At 35.8% G+C, this 21390-nt stretch overlaps 1 protein-coding gene across 1 annotated transcript in view; it reads right to left on the bottom strand.

Moving 5' to 3' along the window:
* Positions 1–21390, bottom strand: part of Tsf1 (Transferrin 1) — a 101006-nt gene that overhangs the window by 48034 nt on the left and 31582 nt on the right. Inside the window, exon 5 of the mRNA XM_069833826.1 lies at positions 17968–18112. Within this exon, the coding sequence (XP_069689927.1) occupies positions 17968–18112 (145 nt within the window). The remainder of the gene's footprint in view (positions 1–17967; positions 18113–21390) is intronic.

Below are 21390 nucleotides of genomic sequence, written 5' to 3'. Positions count from 1 at the left end.
TTAGAGCAAGGCCAAGGTTATGTTAACTTGAACCCCAAAGACTCACTTTCAAGGAAAACCTTAGAGCAAGGCCAAGGTTATGTTTACTTGAACCCCAAAGACTCACTTTCAAGGAAAACCTTAGAGCAAGGCCAAGGTTATGTTAACTTGAACCCCAAAGACTCACTTTCAAGCAAAACCTTAGAGCAAGGCCAAGGTTATGTTAACTTGAACCCCAAAGACTCACTTTCAAGGAAAACCTTAGAGCAAGGCCAAGGTTATGTTAACTTGAACCCCAAAGACTCACTCTCAAGGAAAACCTTAGAGCAAGGCCAAGGTTATGTTAACTTGAAAGACTCACTTTCAAGGAAAACCTTAGAGCAAGGCCAAGGTTATGTTAACTTGAACCCCAAAGACTCACTTTCAAGGAAAACCTTAGAGCAAGGCCAAGGTTATGTTAACTTGAACCCCAAAGACTCACTTTCAAGGAAAATCTTAGAGCAAGGCCAAGGTTATGTTAACTTGAACCCCAAAGACTCACTTTCAAGGAAAACCTTAGAGCAAGGCCAAGGTTATGTTAACTTGAACCCCAAAGACTCACTCTCAAGGAAAACCTAAGAGCAAGGCCAAGGTTATGTTAACTTGAACCCCAAAGACTCACTCTCAAGGAAAACCTAAGAGCAAGGCCAAGGTTATGTTAACTTGAACCCCAAAGACTCACTCTCAAGGAAAACCTAAGAGCAAGGCCAAGGTTATGTTAACTTGAACCCCAAAGACTCACTTTCAAGGAAAACCTTAGAGCAAGGCCAAGGTTATGTTAACTTGAACCCCAAAGACTCACTCTCAAGGAAAACCTTAGAGCAAGGCCAAGGTTATGTTAACTTGAACCCCAAAGACTCACTTTCAAGGAAAACCTTAGAGCAAGGCCAAGGTTATGTTAACTTGAACTCCAAAGATTTTGTCTGAAAAGTATTCAGTTAGAAACATAATTCTGGATATAGAAGTACAGTTCTCCAATGCAAATATTTCAGAGAACTTCCTGTCCAGACATATATAGATTTTGTTTGTCATTTCGTATTATGTACGTAAGAGGAAAAGAGAAAAAATATATTTACTGTTGATTTTGATGAAATCGACGTTTGTTTTATTTATAAAATCGAATCTTCGGCCTAATCTCGCCAAATACCATCACGATATCACCAAACCTATCACACTAATTAACCTAGCAATTGATACAGTGTCGTTAAATAACTTACCAAAAAACCGTAAATATTTTGTAGTACTACAATAATTTTCCCCGATCGATATTAAAGCATATCTACAGCGCTAAGATAGCGTCGTAACGAAACTGTGTTTAAAATTTCTTGAAGTGTTTAATGAGTAATCTAATATGCAGAGACAGACCCGCGGCGGAAATGATCACACCCGTAGGACCACCAAGACGACGACTTGTCCTACTCTGATGCACAGTATTCAACATCTTTCTTAACCCAAGAAAGTCCCGCAACAAGCTGTGAAAGCCTTGTTACAATTCTATATCGAAGTCAGAAAGTTATTGCCTAGATTATACAGTTGTTGTTTAGTCAACTATCCGAAGACAGGTCTTAATCTTACAAGTGATACCAACAAGGCACCACTTATGAGACAACTAGGCCTGGAGATAATGGGGTAGAGTGGTCAGTTCCTTTACCCCTCCATTGCATACATCGCCGATTATCTACATATTACACTAATCAAACTTCAGATGCATACAAACAATAAATTATTCTTCCTCCGATACATATCATCAAGTAAGATGTACTGTCTGATAATAGATGTACTGTACATATCAGCCACAACCTCAATCAGAAGCATTCGTTTTATTATTCTTAAGATTAAATTTCTTCCGACTTGACTGCAACTCATAATAAATCTATGCGAACTTCGAAATATTGTGTTTCGAGTTTCAATTTTGAGCGAAGTGGATTTGATACAAATACAGCATGTAAAATAATAAATGTCCATAATTGTTATTTTAAGGCGACGCACTAGCCTACTGATTTTTATAATTTTCATTGTATTTTCTTCAAAAGTTTACAGGAGTTAGATATTGTTGAATATACACATGATTTTTTTTCAATTTTTTGTATTTTAAAAATTAGCCTAGATAACTGTTTTTATATTTTTATTTTTAAATAATTTATGTTTTTAGTGAGATAATCAATTTCCTAAGATTTTAAAATGAAGCCAAGACTCCCTATAATGAAGTAGAGGATTGTTTTTACTTGGTCAATATGCTTAATTAGTAAAAAATTTTGCTTTGAACGTTTGATTTTTTTTTCGAACTTCACTGTTTCACATAAAAATTACAGCTTTCTTCATAATATACACATAATACAGCATTTAATGCACAGACTTGTGAATAAGTGTGCAAAGTTTCATTACTGCAGCTGTAGCCATTCAGGAGATATCTTTGGATTTCTAGTCAGTTAAAATACAAAAAATTTGGTTTGGGGTAAAATCACTTTAAAGTTTAAAAGAGTAATATGCATTCTGAATATAATAACCACATACATGGAATAAACTGAATATCTAATTTATAACAAAGATATCGCTTTGAAATGTTCACTACGGCATTTCTTCAAGAAACCGTAGACTTTTGGCACCATTTTAAATAAATTGAAGAAAATGACCAACTTTGACAAAAATTCCGTAGCGCGTCCCATTAAGAGAGCAGCGATGAGAAGAAAAGCGTTGTCAGGATTCGCTTGAATAGCTATTTTAGTATTAGTTCCTCATAATGTAAAGAATTTCATGAAATTTGTCATACACATGCACTGCCACTAATTTACAACAATTTTATTCATCCTCACGTCAGGTTTTTCTCATTCTCAATTCATTGCTCTTTATGATGAAGGATGGATAGAACAGAGAAAAATTCTCTCCGGCACCGGGACCCGAACCGGGGTTTTCAGCTCTACGTGCTGATGCTTTATTCACTAAGCCACGCCGGATTCCAGTTTCGATGACGGATTGAATCCCCTCAGTTTAAGTTCTATCTCTCAGTTTTCCCTTTGGTGACCTATATTGTGTTACAGAATATGTGACAGTGGCACAATGTCCTACGCACTATGTACAGAGGTGCACTAATTACAAGTGACTAAGTGGCCGGGATCCGACGGGATAAGCGCCGTCTTGAATCACTAAGTGATTACTTACGCATATCATATTATTATGATGTACCGAAGTACATGTGATATTTCTGGTAGGAATTCTGCGTTACCATAATTACGATGAAGGATGGATAGAACAGAGAAAAATTCTCTCCGGCACCGGGACTCGAACCCGGGTTTTCAACTCTACGTGATGACGCTTAAACTGAGAGATATAACTTAAACTGAGGGGAATCGATCCGGCATCGGAACTGGAATCCGGTGTGGCTTAGTGGATAAAGCGTCAGCACGTAGAGCTGAAAACCCGGGTTCGAGTCCCGGTGCCGGAGAGAATTTTTCTCTGTTCTATCCATCCTTCACCATACGGTAACGCAGAATTCCTGCACGGAAATATCATATATACTTCGGTACATCATAATAATCAGTGCTCCTTGCTTCAAAAACTTTATTAAGCATGCTTCCTTCATATTTGAATGGAAATGCATTAAGGCTGATTGCAACTTCCCATTATAAATATGGTTATGATTCCGCAACCTTAGAAGACCGTCAATAACACCACTTATTCAGATGCACACATTCTATACAAAGTATTTATACTCAAATAAATGTTTAATGCACAGAAATGTAACACAGACCGATAAATTATTATACTTTCTATTGGGTGCATACGAATTGAGCACAATATACCTGAACAACCCTTATTTCTTATTCGAGTAGAGCAAAAGCAATCTGAAATCGTTCATTCGCGTTGAGCACAAATAATTTGACACATTTTCCTTTCCATTTTCAACAGACTTAGGACTGACGGCATTGATTTTGCTGGTGTGGTTAAAAATGGTGGTCAAAATTATTTTGCTGGTATGGTTAAAAATGTTAGTCAAAATTAAAATCATGTAACTGTTTTAATTAAAAAGATTTAGAGTGATAGGCTGCTCGTTTTATATAATCTAATCGAGAAATAACTCCTGTATCATATTTTAATAATGCATCTGTCAAAATATCTCGTTTTTTATGTTTCACCAAGAAGTTTTATTTTGGCGATTGCAGCTGTTTTCGAATCATGCGCGTCTTTTGGATAACAGTTCTTACTTTTTTATGCAATGTTAATCTAGCTTTCCGATTATCTTCCTTTAGCTCTCGCAGTAAAAATTATTACATTGCATGACAAGAGCCTACAACTTGGGTAAATTCGGAAACATTGCGCATGAACAAAATCCACTCATCAGTCTTTAGAACATGTTATACATAGGTACATGGAGAGAACAATGTCATGCAATAAACCACCTTTCTGTATTCAACAATGCTGAATACTTTTATTTCCCCTGGAAATCCCAAATTCTACTTTTTCTTGCAATATCGCAATACTTTTTCCTCATTATATTTTCTAACATCTAATGAGAAAGCATATCAAAGTATATGATTGTATCTCGTGATCAAAACATAGTATGAAATGGAAATATGAAAATTGGAAATTTATCCTTTGAATAGGTGGAAAAATTCAAATATCTCGGAGCAACAGTAAGAAATACAAATGACACTCGAGATAAAATTAAACGCAGAATAAATATGGAAACTGTCTGTTGTTATTCGGTTGAGAAGATTTTGACATTCAGTCTGCTCTAAAAAAAAAACAAAGTTAGAATTTATAAAATAGTAATTATTACCTGTTGTTCTGTATGGTTGTGAAACTTGGACTCACATTTTGAGAGAGGAATGGATGTTAAGGATGTTCGAGAATACAGTGCTTAGAAAAATATTTGGGGCTAAGCGGGATGAAGTTACAGGAGAATGGAGAAAGTTATGCAACGCAAAACTGCATTGCATTGTATTCTTCACCTGACATAATTAGGAACATTAAATCCAGACGTTCGAGATGGGTAGAATATGTAGCATGTATGGATGAATCTAGAAATGTATATAGAGTGTTAGTTGTAAGACCTGAGGCAAAAAGACTTTTGGGAAGACCAAGACGTAGATGGGAGGATAATATTAAAATGGATTTGAGAAAGGTGTGATATGATAGTAGGGACTGGATTAATCTTGCTCAGGATAGGGACCGATGGCATGTGTGAGGGCGGCAATGAACGTCCGGGTTCTTTAAAAGCCATTTAAGTAAGTAATGAGAAATCATTATGCCAGATAAGATAAATTGACTGATCGACATCAGAGGCAGTATCAACAATTTCTTTCTTTTTTCAAACATACTGTATATACAGAACGAAGTATTCAAATACACAACCATTTGGGTGATAGGAAGAAGACAGTACTGGAGCCCCTATTTTCTGAAAGTTGAGACATATAGCGAATCAACTGTGATTGCTTGGATAAAAAACCATTGCTTACTATAATCATACTATATCTAATCGTAAAATTAATTCACAGATGACTTTTAAATTACGTACTCTGCTTTATTACAAAACGGAAGAACACAATGTTGCGGTTTTTTCTCTCCTGTAATAAGAAACAATGAAATAAGCAATGATCTTTTTTGTGTGACCAATCATAATAAATTAGCCAATTGGCACCACCCTTTCCTTTTACTCGACTGTTAAGTAAAATCTTGCGCACACCATGCTTTTGGTCTATAATAAAATTATTATTTACGGACTCTCGAGTTCTGCAAAGTATTCAACTTTCCTGCCATCTAGTGGCGAAGATTTTACATACTTCGCCGGACTCTATGGCTGTATCGAGCTGTATAGGTTTCGTACATTTAAAATCTCTTTGAAGTTATTTTATTGTAGAAGCGATATGTTTGAAATGAGTAGGCCCTACGTCTGCCATCTAGTGGTATGAACGTAACATACGTATATCACCTATTTACGAGTATATGGACTGATAGAATATTATTTGAACACTTTGTCTCGTTTTGTCAACATTCTTGTGCGAATAACGTGTTCAAACATATAAAGCTGCATCTACACGGTTCAATTTTCCATGCGCGTACGCATGCAATCCGGGAAGAATATTGAAAGAATCGAGTTTAAAACGCACGTTGAATTAAGATGCATGAAGTTTGCGTCTCTGCATGGTGCGTCGTTTTGTACGTCATTTTCACTACGTATACACGAATATATTAATTTAACATTAAATTAATATCAATCTTGCATGCACTGCTTGAATGTGTAAAATTGAAAGAAAAGTTGAACCGTGTTGATGCACCTTTGTAAGACGGAATACAGGAAGTAATTTCTTCTCTTGGCAATTTTACAAAAAATAGCATTTTAATGGTTTTTCATTCCGAAGAACGAGGTTCATCAAATTGCAGTCAGAGACTACATTGCCGTTTATGGCAAAGAGAATCCCGTTTTCATTCCGGTCATTTTCATCAATTGTCTGTAATAACTAGGCGTGTATTTCAGGCCAGGCATTCCTTAGTTGTGTCAAGGTACAATTTTTCGAGGCCTGGCGACGCTAAGGTACGTACTTTTATGATTTTCATATTATCTTCAAATTTTGCAGTTATAAACGCCATGTTTTACTCATATTTAAACAATTTCATAGTGAGATCTACTCCGCAGACCCAACAACCTCTATAACTAGATTTGAACCCGTGTATTTGCGTCTGATATTCCATAAGTAGTAGGCCTATTCCTGCGGAAATGGTAGTGATGATGATGATGATGATGATGATGATGATAATGATGATGATGATGATGACGCAAACTATAATCGGAACTACCGAAATCCCAGATCCAGGGCACTTTTTGTTCAGAAATACACCACTGATAATAATCCATCATTAAGCCTGTCATAGGTGTAAATTAAAGGAAACTAGTAAACTATATTATATTCATAATAAATATGCACTTATACTAAGAAAGAGAAGGATGGAAAGAAATTAAAATACTGTAATAACTTATCAGCTTTCTCATTATTCTACATTAGTACCTAAACTACACCAAAACCCTTCAGAGAGTGGTTCCGTTCTGGAGGCAGGCATAAAATGGACTCGAATTTACAGAAGTAAAGTTAAACTCTTGCAGTCGTAAGTTTTCTAATTGTACGTTAGGCTATACCCTATTAATCTTTTCCTGTAAACAATTCATAATAAAACTGTCTCAAACGTGTATTAAGTGTACATCTTAATGCAGATCTCGTTTTCTGCAGAGTAGAGTAGTTGCAAATTTAAAGAATGACAAGGAATTTACGCAATTCCTTAGATTGCAGGTACGTTTTTATTTTTGGTATGTAATTATGATGACAGAGACTGGATTAATCTTGCACAGTATAGGGACCAATGACGGGCTTATGCGAGTTCGGCAATGAACCTCCGGGTTCCTTAAAAGCCATAAGTAAGTAATTACTAGTAAGTTCAAATACTTTAGGTATTGCTTGTACTACGGACTGCCACACATATTAGTGATCTACAAATTACTGTTCATACAATTTTTATAAGATTATCTTCCTTTAACATTGATCACATTTATTGTTTTCACATTTACAGTTGATGTGGAGGCATTATTATATAGCTAGTACATCTTGTGAAATTGTTTATCGTTTCTTTTCGCATTGTCTACGTTCTTTCGCACGTTTTTTTCCACTCTTTTAGGCAAGTTTTGGGTTTATCGGTTCACCATTTTTACTTTCATTATCTTCTGTTTTTAGATTGCATTATGCACGCATATATTCTTCTTGCGACTTATCAATTTCAACCTTTAGATATAAATACTGTATATAATGATTTTTTTCATTTATTCATTTTGAGTACCCAGCCTCCCTTGTATAGGTGGACTAGTCTAGCTTGCACTTGCACGGCTGACTATTATCTTATCAACATCTTTATAATTAACTTTAGGAACTTCATCTTATACAAAAATGTTACACATGTTCCCAATTTATAAGTCTGTTATGGACGATTCACGTCAAAAAGAAAACGAAAAAGAATAAGGCAAAATTTTCAATTGCATTGATACAATGTAAATTATATTTTTCTCTCTAATTTATTAAGTCAGTAACGATACTATAAAATGCTGTCGGAATCTTAGCATGAATTAGAAAATGAGAGCATAGATATTATAACCACAGTCTAGTACATGCAGTCACGAAGCCCAATACGTAGTAAATATGCATCCATAGATAGTTGCTAACCATTACGATCGCTAATATCGCCTCATTACAGACAATGCGAAATAGTACCGGCACAGTCTATTGTTCCTAGCACCCTCACAACTCAAAGCTTCGTGACTGTATATACTAGACTGTGTTATAACTTAGTCTATTGGTATGTTTTTATGCATCTATACGCGTATATTTTGTTGACTGACTTTTACTGAACAATAGGTATTTGATATCAGCCAAGGGTAAACGTGATCAAGGATGAGAATGGTGACTTGCTTGCAGACTCTCCATCAGTCCTAAACAGATGGAAAATCTATTTTTCGCAACTACTAAATGTACATAGGCCAAATAGAAATGATCGGGACGAAATTGAAATACAAACTGCTGAGCCATTTATACCCGAACCCACGCTTTCAGAAGTCGAAATTGCGATAGAAAATCTGAAAAAGTACAAGTCTCCAGGTATCGATCAAATTCCAGCAGAATTAATACAAGAGGGTGGAAGTGCATTATATAGCGAAATTTATAAACTTGTACTTGCTATTTGGGAAAAGGAAATTGTACCAGAACAATGGAAGGAGTCCATAATTGTACCTATTTTTAAGAAGGGGGACAAAACCAACTGTGGTAACTTTCGAGGAATATCACTTTTGTTGACGTCGTACAATATTTTGTCCAATATTCTTTTGAGAAGATTAGCTCCGTACGTAGATGAAATTATTGGTGATCATCAGTACGGTTTTAGGCGTAATAGATCGACTATTGATCAGATTTTTTGTATTCGACAAATAATGGAGAAAAAATGGGAGTATAAGGGTACAGTACATCAGTTATTCATATATTTCAAAAAGGCATATAACTCGGTTAAGAGGGAAGTATTATATGATATTCTTATTGAATTTGGTATTCCCAAGAAACTAGTTCGATTAATTAAAATGTGTCTCAGTGAAACATACAGCAGAGTCCGTATAGGTCAGTTTCTATCTGATGCTTTTCCAATTCACTGCGGGCTAAAGCAGGGAGATGCACTATCACCTTTACTTTTTAACTTCGCTTTAGAATATGCCATTAGGAAAGTTCAGGATAATAGGCAGGGTTTGGAATTGAACGGGTTACATCAGCTTCTTGTGTATGCGGATGACGTGAATATGTTAGGAGAAAATCCACAAACGATTAGGGAAAACACGGAAATTTTACTTGAAGCAAGTAAAGCGATCGGTTTGGAAGTAAATCCCGAAAAGACAAAGTATATGATTATGTCTCGTGACCAGAATATTGTACGAAATGAAAATATAGAAATTGGAGATTTATCCTTCGAAGGGGTGGAAAAATTCAAATATCTTAGAGCAACAGTAACAAATATAAATGACACTCGGGAGGAAATTAAACACAGAATAAATATGGGAAATGCGTGTTATTATTCGGTTGAGAAGCTTTTATCATCTAGTCTGCTGTCAAAAAATCTGAAAGTTAGAATTTATAAAACAGTTATATTACCGGTTGTTCTTTATGGTTGTGAAACTTGGACTCTCACTCTGAGAGAGGAACAGAGGTTAAGGGTGTTTGAGAATAAGGTGCTTAGGAAAATATTTGGGGCTAAGAGGGATGAAGTTACAGGAGAATGGAGAAAGTTACACAACGCAGAACTGCACGCATTGTATTCTTCACCTGACATAATTAGGAACATTAAATCCAGATGTTTGAGATGGGCAGGGCATGTAGCACGTATGGGCGAATCCAGAAATGCATATAGAGTGTTAGTTGGGAGACCGGAGGGAAAAAGACCTTTGGGGAGGCCGAGACATAGATGGGAGGATAATATTAAAATGGATTTGAGGGAGGTGGGATATGATGATAGAGACTGGATTAATCTTGCACAGGATAGGGACCGATGGCGGGCTTATGTGAGGGCGGCAATGAACCTTCGGGTTCCTTAAAAACCATTTGTAAGTAAGTAAGTATAGGTATTTGATATAAGACATGTTATTAATTTTAGGATAACTATTCCTTCTATGTGACAGAAACGAGGAATTTCTGGTACGGATATATAAACAAAAAGACAGAAATTACATCAGTATAGGCTACACTATTCAGAGAGAACCAGTGGCAAAGAGACCGAGAATTACAGAAAGAATAAAAAGTAAAGATAAAATATGCAGGACAACAAAAAATAAAAGAAGGTGAAACGCAGGATAAAGAAAGGGAATAAAGCAGAGGAGAGAGCAGGAACGACTGAGGTACTGAAAAACAAAGAACGAGAAAGATGATAAAAGAATGCAAGACAAAGGGAAACTGTAGGGCAAAGGGAATAAGAGCCGGGGGGGGGGGAGAACGATAGAGGGAGAGAACTTGACATTGGCAGAACAATAATGGAGACATAAGAACACAGAGAAGAGAAATGGCAGATAATACGAAGCCTGAGAGACTTAAGTAGAGAAAAATAAGAAACAGAAAGACAAAGTGAGAGAGATGGAAAGTCAGAGAAAGAGATACAAATTAAAAACGAGAGAGAGAGAGAGACAGAGAGAGAGAGAGTGGAGGAGTGAGTGAAAGACGGAGACAGAACGACAGGTGGTTCACCAACTTTCTCCAACTGGAATAAATATCTAAAATCTTATATTTGCTAGCACTCGTGACTATGAGCCAGCTATGCAAGGTCGCTGCATGGATTTGATATTCCAGCCGGGCAGCTTCTCGGAATAAGTCACGCAGTATTTGCCCGCCGTCCTGCTCACGGTTAACAGCTTCTTCCAAGCCTCATTTGCATACACTGGCTACAGGCGGGAAGGTCGAGAGTTCAATACCAACCAAGGGCAACAGGTTTTCCATTCAGTCTCATGACAGTGGTCACAATTGCTTCTTAGATTAACAATACCGTATCAACATTATATTAGTCGTTTACCATTATGATTATACTGGAACAATGGAACTAATTGTAATACTTTCTCCACAACATAAGTTAATTGCTGTTCTTTCTTGCATCTGCCGAGAATCGAACCCATGTCCTTCCAGTGTAAAGCCATTCGATTATTCAGTGAGATATTCTGCAACGTTCTATGTAAATACGCTAGCGTTTCCAAAATTATGGACCGCGAATTACTGATAGCCATCATGTGCTGCGATGTAGAACTAGGTTTTTCACATAACAAAAATGTTAATTTATTCAAGTTACAGGTTTTACCAAACGTTTAAGGACACCCCTCCATAGGTGATGTTTCACTCTGTCCTTATACCTATGTGAAACCCCCTGATGTTTATACAGGGACCAAATGCCTATGAAAGTGAAGGTTTTACTGCAAACGCAATCTGTCTTCCAACTATGGACTATACAACAATTTTTGTGTCATGAAACTTATTGAAAAATTACATATTATGTAGGAATAAAATTAATTATTCCAGAATGTGTTGACTTAGATCAATGAATTTTGGAATGGAGTTAGATATTATCTCCAGTCATTCTTCCACATCCCAATAATCTGCGACTTCACGTCCATACTCACTGAATTTCGACCTATTTTCATTTTTTTCAAGGAAGAAATCCAATCTTTCCACACTTGTAACAAACTCCACAGCTGATTACTAAAAATGGAGGGAATAAGCTGATTGACCAATGTTACCAACTCACAATGTAATGTTGTAAATGGCAGTGGCGGACCCGGGTGTATTTGCCGCGAATTTCAAGCTGAAGAGAATTTTAGAAAATGGCCATTTTTCCTGATGGAAAAGAAACAATCTGGAGTACAATGCCTGCACGAACTGACACAAATTTTTTTAGACAGAAAACAATAATTGCACAACAATTCTTTCAGATATGCCTAAGTCCATTACAAAATTCACTGATCTAAGTCAATCCATTTGGAATAATTAATTTTTTTTCTATACAATATGTAATTTTTCAATAAGTTTCATAACAGACAAATATTGTTAGGCCTATATAATCCACAGTTTCAAAGATAGACAGATTGGGTTTGCAGTAAAAACTTCACTTTTCAGACATTTGGTCCCTGTATAAACATCAAGGGCCATATTCATAGACATTCTTAGCGCGGGCTTCCGGTGGATGATCAGCGAACTAACGTTTTTCGTATTTATAAACCGGTGTTAGCGATATGATATGATATGAATCCTGTAGAAGTAATCAGTCGATAGCCGGGGCTAGTTTAGCACGCTCGCAGCGGGGGCTAGCGAAATGTCTGTGAATAGCACCCCAAGAGATTTAATACAAAATATAAGGACAGGAGTGAAATATCACTTATGGAGGGGTGTCCTTAAACTTTTAGTAAAACCTGTATATAATATTGTAATAATAAATTCTTTAAGTGAAATTGTATGAATATAATTGGAAGTACTTTGTCTGAGTTTATAAAGTGTGTTGCAACAGCTCTGTGATTGTACGGTTTTTTTTTTTTTTTTTTTTTTTTTTTTTTAAGAATTCCTAACAGTGATTCTCACATTCGAAAAATTTCAGAAGTGTTGAGCAGTTTATCGTACTTACTACTCTTGCGTCAAAATACAAAAGGAAATAAGCGCCAAAATATGGATTCGTATATAGGTTAGTATTTTATGCTTGTTTTGGTGCGGTAGGCTACTCCAGAATTGCAGGGATGGATAGTTGCGTATATATTTCGATATTCAAAGAAAGTAATTTATAAAGCTACATCCAAAGTGAAACATTCATCTCATTATATCTCAAAATGGAGATTTTGAACTTACTTCTTTCTGATTTCTGAGATAAGTAATTGTGTAAATATTTGATGAAATCGTAGTAAGTAGCTTTCTTTTTTTCAAAAAAGCTAATAGAAATTGTTTCATTTTATATACGAAATGTGTGTTTCATATAATATTTTTCAGTGTGTACAAAAGTAATATTCATTAACAATTATATTTTTGTCCACAATTTTGTATGTATTCTGCTGTGCATATAAATCACATTTCGACAAAATAAAATAAATACTCCATATTTTCCTATTTGTGCAACAAAAATTATCATTTTTAGTAATTACTACTCGGGTCTAATTTATTAACAAATTAGCATTTTGTTTTATAGTTATGACTTTTAATGTTTATACAAATTTAGCAACCTTGCTCTTATCTTTTTCTGTAATGTGCGGATACCGGATATGACTTATGGTGTAGGAAGGACATTTGCACTACATAAAACTCTTTTTAGCAACAAACATAAAAGAATAATTGAGGGGTTGGGAGCAAGAAAGGCACTTCTCTCAAATACAAGTTTTGAGAAAATTGATGTTGAAAATTCAAACCGCAATAATGTGATCTATGCACACCTTTACATTTTGGTTACTCCTGACCTCTATGATCGCAGTACTGAACTACAACTTGGTGATCATATGCATAACGTTAAAGAACACAATAAAGCGTTTTACTAAAAAACGGCACATCCTCTAAAATGCCCTTCTTGCACCCAGCCCTTCAATTAACATCTCAGATACCCGGCCCCGGAACAATTTTCCCCTCGAAATTATTCAAATTAACTTTACAGGGAGTTATTCCTGAAAGCTTAATTTGCATCTCAGAACAAGTTTCGTTATATACTGAAACCACAATAAATGAAGTAAATTGATTAACACGATGTCTATTCTAAGGTAATGGTTGGCATAATACACACAACAGAGTACAGTAGGTTATTCTTTATAGGTTACTGAGGATAAATGCAATATGTATGACCCGTTTTTGTTATCTACTTCCTTGAACATAGGGTCAGAATGAACTCGCGTTCACTACAAGTTTAAAACATAACAAAATTATAGCTGAAATGGAAGTAGTCAATGGTTGAGTAATTACCATACTTGCAATTAAATGCATTCGCTGGTTGTAACCCGACAAAAAATAAAACATTCTTATCGTGGCTTACTTCGAAATGGAAATGAAGCAGAGATCCTACGTAATAGCCTTACGGAAAATAACAGAACTGTGCAAAGTGTCAGCTGAAATGAGTAAGAAGCGAATTCGTAACTATGTACGATTTTCCATTCTAAAATCGCAACATCCTTATCTAAATGCTGACTTTTTTTTATAAGTGAGCTAGTTCATGAATGAACTTCACGAGCCGCTACTGATCTTAAATTACAATAATGTAAGGCATTGAAAAACAGCAAAAACAATTGTAACGTAGGTGTGCTGTGTAATTTTTACGTATATTTCCTTGAGTGTATAACCATTACAGTAACTACGAAAATATTCTGAATCTTTCACTTCAATAACATTTGAAAGTTACAGTGCCTCACTCGGAAGTCCCCATATGTTTAGAGGTTAACCTGCTCGCTACCAGATACGACGTACGCGGAATCAAATCCAGTCGAGGACGATAATAAATTTATAATTACAATTAAGTTCTTAGCATGGTTTCCTTCAGAAGAAGTCATGTATCATTTATTAGGGCATGTAAACGAAATCTGTATTGCACAAAGCATGCTGCAACGTAAACCAGACCGAAGAAAAAAGCCTAGCCGGTTAAAAAAGTTATGCACAAAAGATACACACGAAATTCCTTTGACTGAGAGAATTTTATTAGTGACAGACATCTTGGGCCGTATTCATAGACATTTTTAGCGTGGGCTTCCGGCGGATGATCAGCATTTTTCGTATTCATAAACCAGTGTTAGCGATAGGATATGATTTGAATTCTGTACTAGTAACCAGTGGATAGCCGGGGCTAGCTTAGTAAGCTCGTAGCGCGTGCTGCGAAATGTCTATGAATAGCACCCCAAAGTTTAAATTCTATAATGTAAAATTTGTCTTAATTTAATATAAAGATGTATCCGACAACAGCATAACATTGACTAGGAATTTATGGCTACTAAGCTAGAGCAGATCTTGTGGCGTAAAGTATGAATTTTTATAGTTATTTAATGACGCCATTGAGTTAGTGAATGCTTGGAGGAAGAAAAGAAGGACATTCTATCATTATGCAACGAAATATATGAAAAAGGGCGAATGGACTGAAGATTTTACGGAGACAGTGTTGATTCCAATACCGAAATGTAACGAGTTCAGAACTATCTACCTGATATCACACTCGGCGAAGATTCTCCTGCGAATACTGAATCGACGTTTATATTCTAAGATAAAAGAACAGTTGGAAGAAGAGCAGTTTGGCTTTAGGAAGGAAAAGGTACGAGGAATGAAATTGGACTGCTATGAACAATCGGCGAAAGATACCTAGAGAAGAATAAAGAATTTTATATAGTATTTGTAGACATAGAAAAGGCGTTTGACAGAGTGAAATGGAACAAACTGATGGACAGCTGAAGAAAATAGGTATGGATTTGAAAGAGAGGAGGCTGTTCAGTAATCTTTATATGAAATGAGTCAAAGTCAGGATAGGAGAAGAAACGTCTGAAGGAAGTGAAATAGGGAGTAGTACGTCAAGGATGCCCTTTATCAACACCAACTTGGAGGATCTGGTGAAAAACTGTTTTCAAAACTGGAGTGATAGTAGGAGGAAGATGAATAAAGTGCATAAGATTTGCTGATGACATGGTGTTGTTAGCAGAAGAGTAGATGATACTAAGGGATATGCTACTGGAGTTAAATCACAGATGTGAGCAGTATGGGATGAAGACAAATGCAAAAAAGACGAAAACCATGGCCATAGGAAGAAAAGTAAAGAAGGTAAACTTGCGAATACTAAATGAGACAGTAGAGCAAGTGAACACCTTCAAATACTTGGGGTGTAGGCTACTGTAAGCAGTAACATGAGCTGCTGTCAGGAAGTCAAAAGGAGAATAGCAATGGCAAAGGAAGCTTTTAATATAAAAAGGAGAATCTTCTGCGGAACTCTGGAAAAAGAACTAAAAAATAGACTAGTGAAGTGCTTTGTGTGGAATGTGGTCTTATAAGGGAGCAGAGACATGGACATTACGACGAAGTGAATAAAAATGACTAGAAGCACTTGAAATGTGGATACGGAGAAGAATGGAGCGTGTGAAATGGACAGACAGAATAAGAAATGAAGCTGTGTTGGAAAGAGTGTTTGAAGAAAGAATAATGCTGAAACTAATCAGAAAGAGAAAAAGGAATTGGTTGGGTCACTGACTGAGAAGAAACTGCCTACTGAAGGATGCACTGGAAGGAATGGTGAACGAGAGAAGAGTTCGGGGCAAAAGATATCAGATGATATACGACATTAAGATATATGGATCATATGCGGAGACTAAGAGGAAGGCAGAAAATAGGAAAGATAGGAGAATGCTGGGTTTGCAGTGTGAGACCTGCTCTGGGGCAGAACACTTGTGTATATGTATGTACCAACTAGTAAATTATTTAACGTCGATAGAATTTATGATAGCGAAATAGAAATTGGTGATAGAGAGCTCGTACTTGGTGATGAGGCTCAGGATTCTCCACGTGATTACCTGACATTCGTCTTACAGTTGGGGAAAACTTCGGAAAAACCCAACAAGGTAATCAGCCCAACCGGAAATCAAGCGTAGCTCTAGAAGCTAAATTATTAAGTATATTACAATTATGAGTATGATATAAATCTTGATTTTTAACAAGAATAAGCCTAATATTTACCTGTCTTTTCCCAACAAAGAACTTAGTACAGGAAAATCTTACAAGCAAACATTCTGATGGGGGCAGATAAAAAAGTTATTTTTTTCTTTCACCATGTTAACAATGTCAAAACATGTTTTTATACAAATGTTGGGCTGTAAAAACAAGTTTCCCTGGGATCGTTTACAGAAAGAAAACAAAATTTCATGGAAAGATTTAATGAAACAGATACAGCAGTTGTTGTGATATTTTTCAACATATTTCCACCGGAACTGAGACATTTGTCATACCGTGGGATCAAATTTTGTAGCCTTGTGTCGTAGAAGTCTGCTGCCTGAGATCGGAACCAACGTGTATATAACAGCCGTGTGCACCTCTGATCCTACTATATGGCAATTCTCTCAGTTACACTGGGGAATATGTTGAAAAATAACTCAACAGTTGTTGTATCTGTTCCAATAAATTTGTTCAATGAAATTGCGTTTTCTTTCTTTCAAGGAAACTTTTTTTTACGGCCCTTGTAATTGCGTTCGAGTGACCAAAATTTGTACAAGTGCTTGTTTTGACATTGTTAACATGTTGAAAGGGAAAAAAATTATCTGCCCCCATTAGAATGCTTACTTCTTAGTTGATCATACTTGGGAGTAACAGAAATAAACATTTCGAATATATTCGTAACTTGATTTTGTTGTTTCCCTAGACATGGATCTAATATGATGTTCCTAACAGTTTATTTACAAAATTTACATTTGAGTGCTTGAGAATGTAACAATACTTTCGGAACCTAATCGCTTCAAGTGAAACCCTGGTGAAACCTGAAGAGATTTTGATGGACATTTTTCCATTTCTACTGGATAAAACAAGATGCATTTCAAAACGTTTCAGAGGTTAGCAGAATGATAAGAAAAATGTGCCTTACTCATTTTGGTTATTACAGGTGACTAAATGAGCTCAGTCACGTGAATTTAGTCAATAATACGACTCCAACGAGTATGATAAATTTTTGCTCTAACTCGCATTTTCCATCTGAAAATAAAGGTACATACATCCTTCTATACGTTGCTAACTTTTCGGTATTTCTACTTTTTATTCCAACACCAATAGAAAAAGTCCAATCAAAACCTCTTTTGAATAATTCAAAATGTTGGATGATGTAGCCTATTTTTATGGAGACTGATATTCTGTAAAGCAAACAGAAGACATGAGTCGAGTAATAAATGATGCAACATACATCCTAAACGCAGGCATAACTTACTGAGAGCTTGATTCTGAGCCGGATCTGGGGCCCACTTGCCGACGAGACACGCTTTACTGAACAGTTGTGAGAGGGCGTGTAGTTCGTTCTCTCGTGGCGTCATGTCCGGGTCGTTCAGATTGGTCAGAACGCCCATCTTCCTCAGCTGTGGAACAATTGGTCATTTAAAACAATTTAAAATTATTAATACATATTAACAATTTTAGCAGTAACATGAGAAATGTCCATTGTTTCAAAATATTCATGTTATGTTATGTTCACAATGTTTCACTTGCAAAGTTACATTTTTTTTTTATTCTGTACTCCCCTTCTTCCTCCTCCGAAGATAAATAATTCGTTAGTTGGAAGCAGATAAGTTTTTTTCTATTTAATTTGTATATATCTATATGTAAAAAAATAATGTGAATTTTAAATTCAGGTTAAAGCTTTACATTTTTTCCTCCTGGCACATCCCGCTTCTCTGTTTAAGAAAGTTTCATATTTTAATAGTATTAAGAAACAATTTGTATACATCTGAAGTCTGGTTAGTGTAATATGTTACTAGTCTGCGATATAATAATAATAATTTATTTAATCTGACAGGATTAAGGCCATAAGGCCTTCTCTTCCATCCTACCAGATAGCACATATAAATGCAAAAAAGAAATACAAACACTGATGAAAATGATACAAATTAAGTTAAAGCCCTATAGAGGGTCAACAGAGTCAAAAGTACATTATAGTGCTCTCATCGAGCTAATACAACAAAAAGAAAGAAAACTGAGATAGCAATGATGATATTGATAACTGACAATAATAATAATAATAATAATAATAATAATAATAATAATAATAATAATAATAATAATAATAGTAGTAGTAGTAGTAGTAGTAGTAGTAGTAGTAGTAGTAGTAGTAGTAGTAGTAGTAGTAGTAATAATAATAATAATAAATACATTACATATTAATTTTCAATTTTACAACAGCATAGTTACAATATTTACTATATGTCATGGGTTAAGGTGATGTTGCGCAACCTGACATGTGTTCCACAAGCAATTCCACGAACTAGAATGTGATTTTTTAATTTAAATTTGAATTTTGATATTGTCCGACAGTCTCTGACGTGGTCAGGGAGAGCATTCCAGGGGCGTGGAATAGATATGCTGAAAGATGATGAGTAGAAGGATGTTCTGTGCAGAGGAATAGAGAGAAGGTACATGTTCCGGGTTCGAGGTAGTGAAAGGTAAACAAAACGAGATGCTAGGTAAGGTGTGGAGGTGTGGATGATTTTAAATAGTAATAAGAGAGAGTTGAAGAATCTTCTTTCTTTAAGTGGACTCCAAAACAACAATTCTAGTGATGGTGTTACATGATCGAATATGCAATGGAGAGGGAAAGGAACTGGCCACCCTACTACGTTATTTCCTAGCTTAGTTTCCTTATGCGTCACTTATGAGGTTCAAATCTGCTTGGACAGTTGACTAAACAACAAGAAACATAACAAGAAAAGCGTTTTAAGATACGAAAAAATACATATGAATTTTAAAATACGTTCTTCTCGAACTTTTTCAACAGAAATGTCAAAAAATTATAAGTTATCAGAAGTAGCGGAATATTTATGAAATAAAATACTCATTAGGAATATGAATCAATAAAATGGATAATTATTTATATAACTACTGGTTTAGGCCTATATCTAGACTATAATGTGACAACTTATAAGAATGCACACATAACTTACTTTTCCTCTTTACTTGTACCAAATTGTAATATATATATATATATATATATATATATATATATATATATATATATATATATATATATATATATATATAATAATCCGTGGCACTACAGCCTTTGAGGGCCCAGACCGACCAGATGGCTGCTGGTCTCACGCCCACTTCTCGAAACAGAGGTGGACGATCATCCAACCAGAATGGAGGTATCGTATGATTATCACGATGATCCTCCCAGTCGTTACAGCTAGTTTTCATAAACGGATTTCGCTGCCTATCGTAACTCCCCAAATACATCACGAAGCTGGGTGGACACCAGTTCCATACACTGGCCGCAATTTCAATAAAAAGTTTCTTTCCCCATGATGACTCAAACTAGCGAGCATTCCGTAACGCGAGTCCTAGGCAGGATACCTTAGACCAGGATACCAAAATGTAAAATGTTGATAAAATAGGCTCATAAGAATGGACCTTTGGGTAGGGTAATCACTTTAAAATGCTCCATTTATTGTAATTTAAATATTTTTCATTAAAATATTTATTCTATAACAGTAAAGAGCGTTCGCCAAAAAACAGGTTTCGATCAGATAATGCCGAAGGCCTTCTACTGTTATATATCGAACGCAACATCCGAGGAAATAGTGTTCATATTTTCAATAGATCGAGCGTGGAAAGGTTTTTATGTCTCGTAGTATGCACAGACAACCCAGACTGAAGGTACGTTAAGATAGATACTATACCTACAGCTAAATTTAATTCAGTGCAGTTCAGATTAATTCATGATAACAGTATATGAATCCTATAGATTCAAAATCCCCTACATCCACTTTCACAAATTGAAGGATTTTGACAGCAACTGGTGGCAAATAGAGGGAATTTTCAACCTAACAGTAACTTTTAACAAACATTTTGCTATTAGAGGAGAAAAATTCGCTCAGGGTATCGAACCCGGGTCCTTGGTTCTACGTACCAAGCCCTCTAACCACTGAGCTACGCCGAAGCTCAATCCACCGCACCGGATCGAATCCCCCTCCTCAATTAAGTGCGCTCCTTGTATAATGGCAGTTGACTTAATATATAATATGTCAACATACATGTAGAACATGGTGTAAGGTCACAAAGGGAAAAACACTACAGAAGTGGAATTCGATCCGGTGCGTAGCTCAGTGGTTAGAGGGTTTGGTACGTATAATCAAGTACCCGGGTTCGATCCCCGGCACCGGAGCGAATTTTTCTCCTCTAAAAACAAATTGTTGCCATAACAGATAAACTCTGTAGGACCAAAAATTAATCTTTACATATAAACATTTTGCATTAAATTTAGGGGCTTTTTGAATTCAAACTATAGAAATCATTAGAATTCATTCTCAGCAAGTAATATGTAGGCATAACTCAATTATGAAAAAAATGGAATTTAGGGGGTTTTGAATCTAAAGGACTCGTATATTAAAACAGTGGATTTTTATTTATGGTACGTACATTACAAAGAAGCCGTACAAACGTGTCGTCTTATAGGAATATCTACGGAAATATCCTGGTGTTAAATGCGCCTTCTAACTGAAGAAAAACTTGACGACGTCGCTATAGGCTAGGATAGTCTTTCACGAAATCGTTAAGAAAGTTACCCAAAAAAGCAGATATGTCCAAAACAATAGCTTGGAAAACGAAATTGATAAAACTAGAAGTTTTTAAACCAACAGTC

The sequence above is a fragment of the Periplaneta americana genome, chromosome 8, assembly GCF_040183065.1.
Source record: "Periplaneta americana isolate PAMFEO1 chromosome 8, P.americana_PAMFEO1_priV1, whole genome shotgun sequence".
Taxonomy (NCBI): Eukaryota; Metazoa; Arthropoda; class Insecta; order Blattodea; family Blattidae; genus Periplaneta; species Periplaneta americana.
This window is presented reverse-complemented; position numbering and strand designations above follow the sequence as displayed.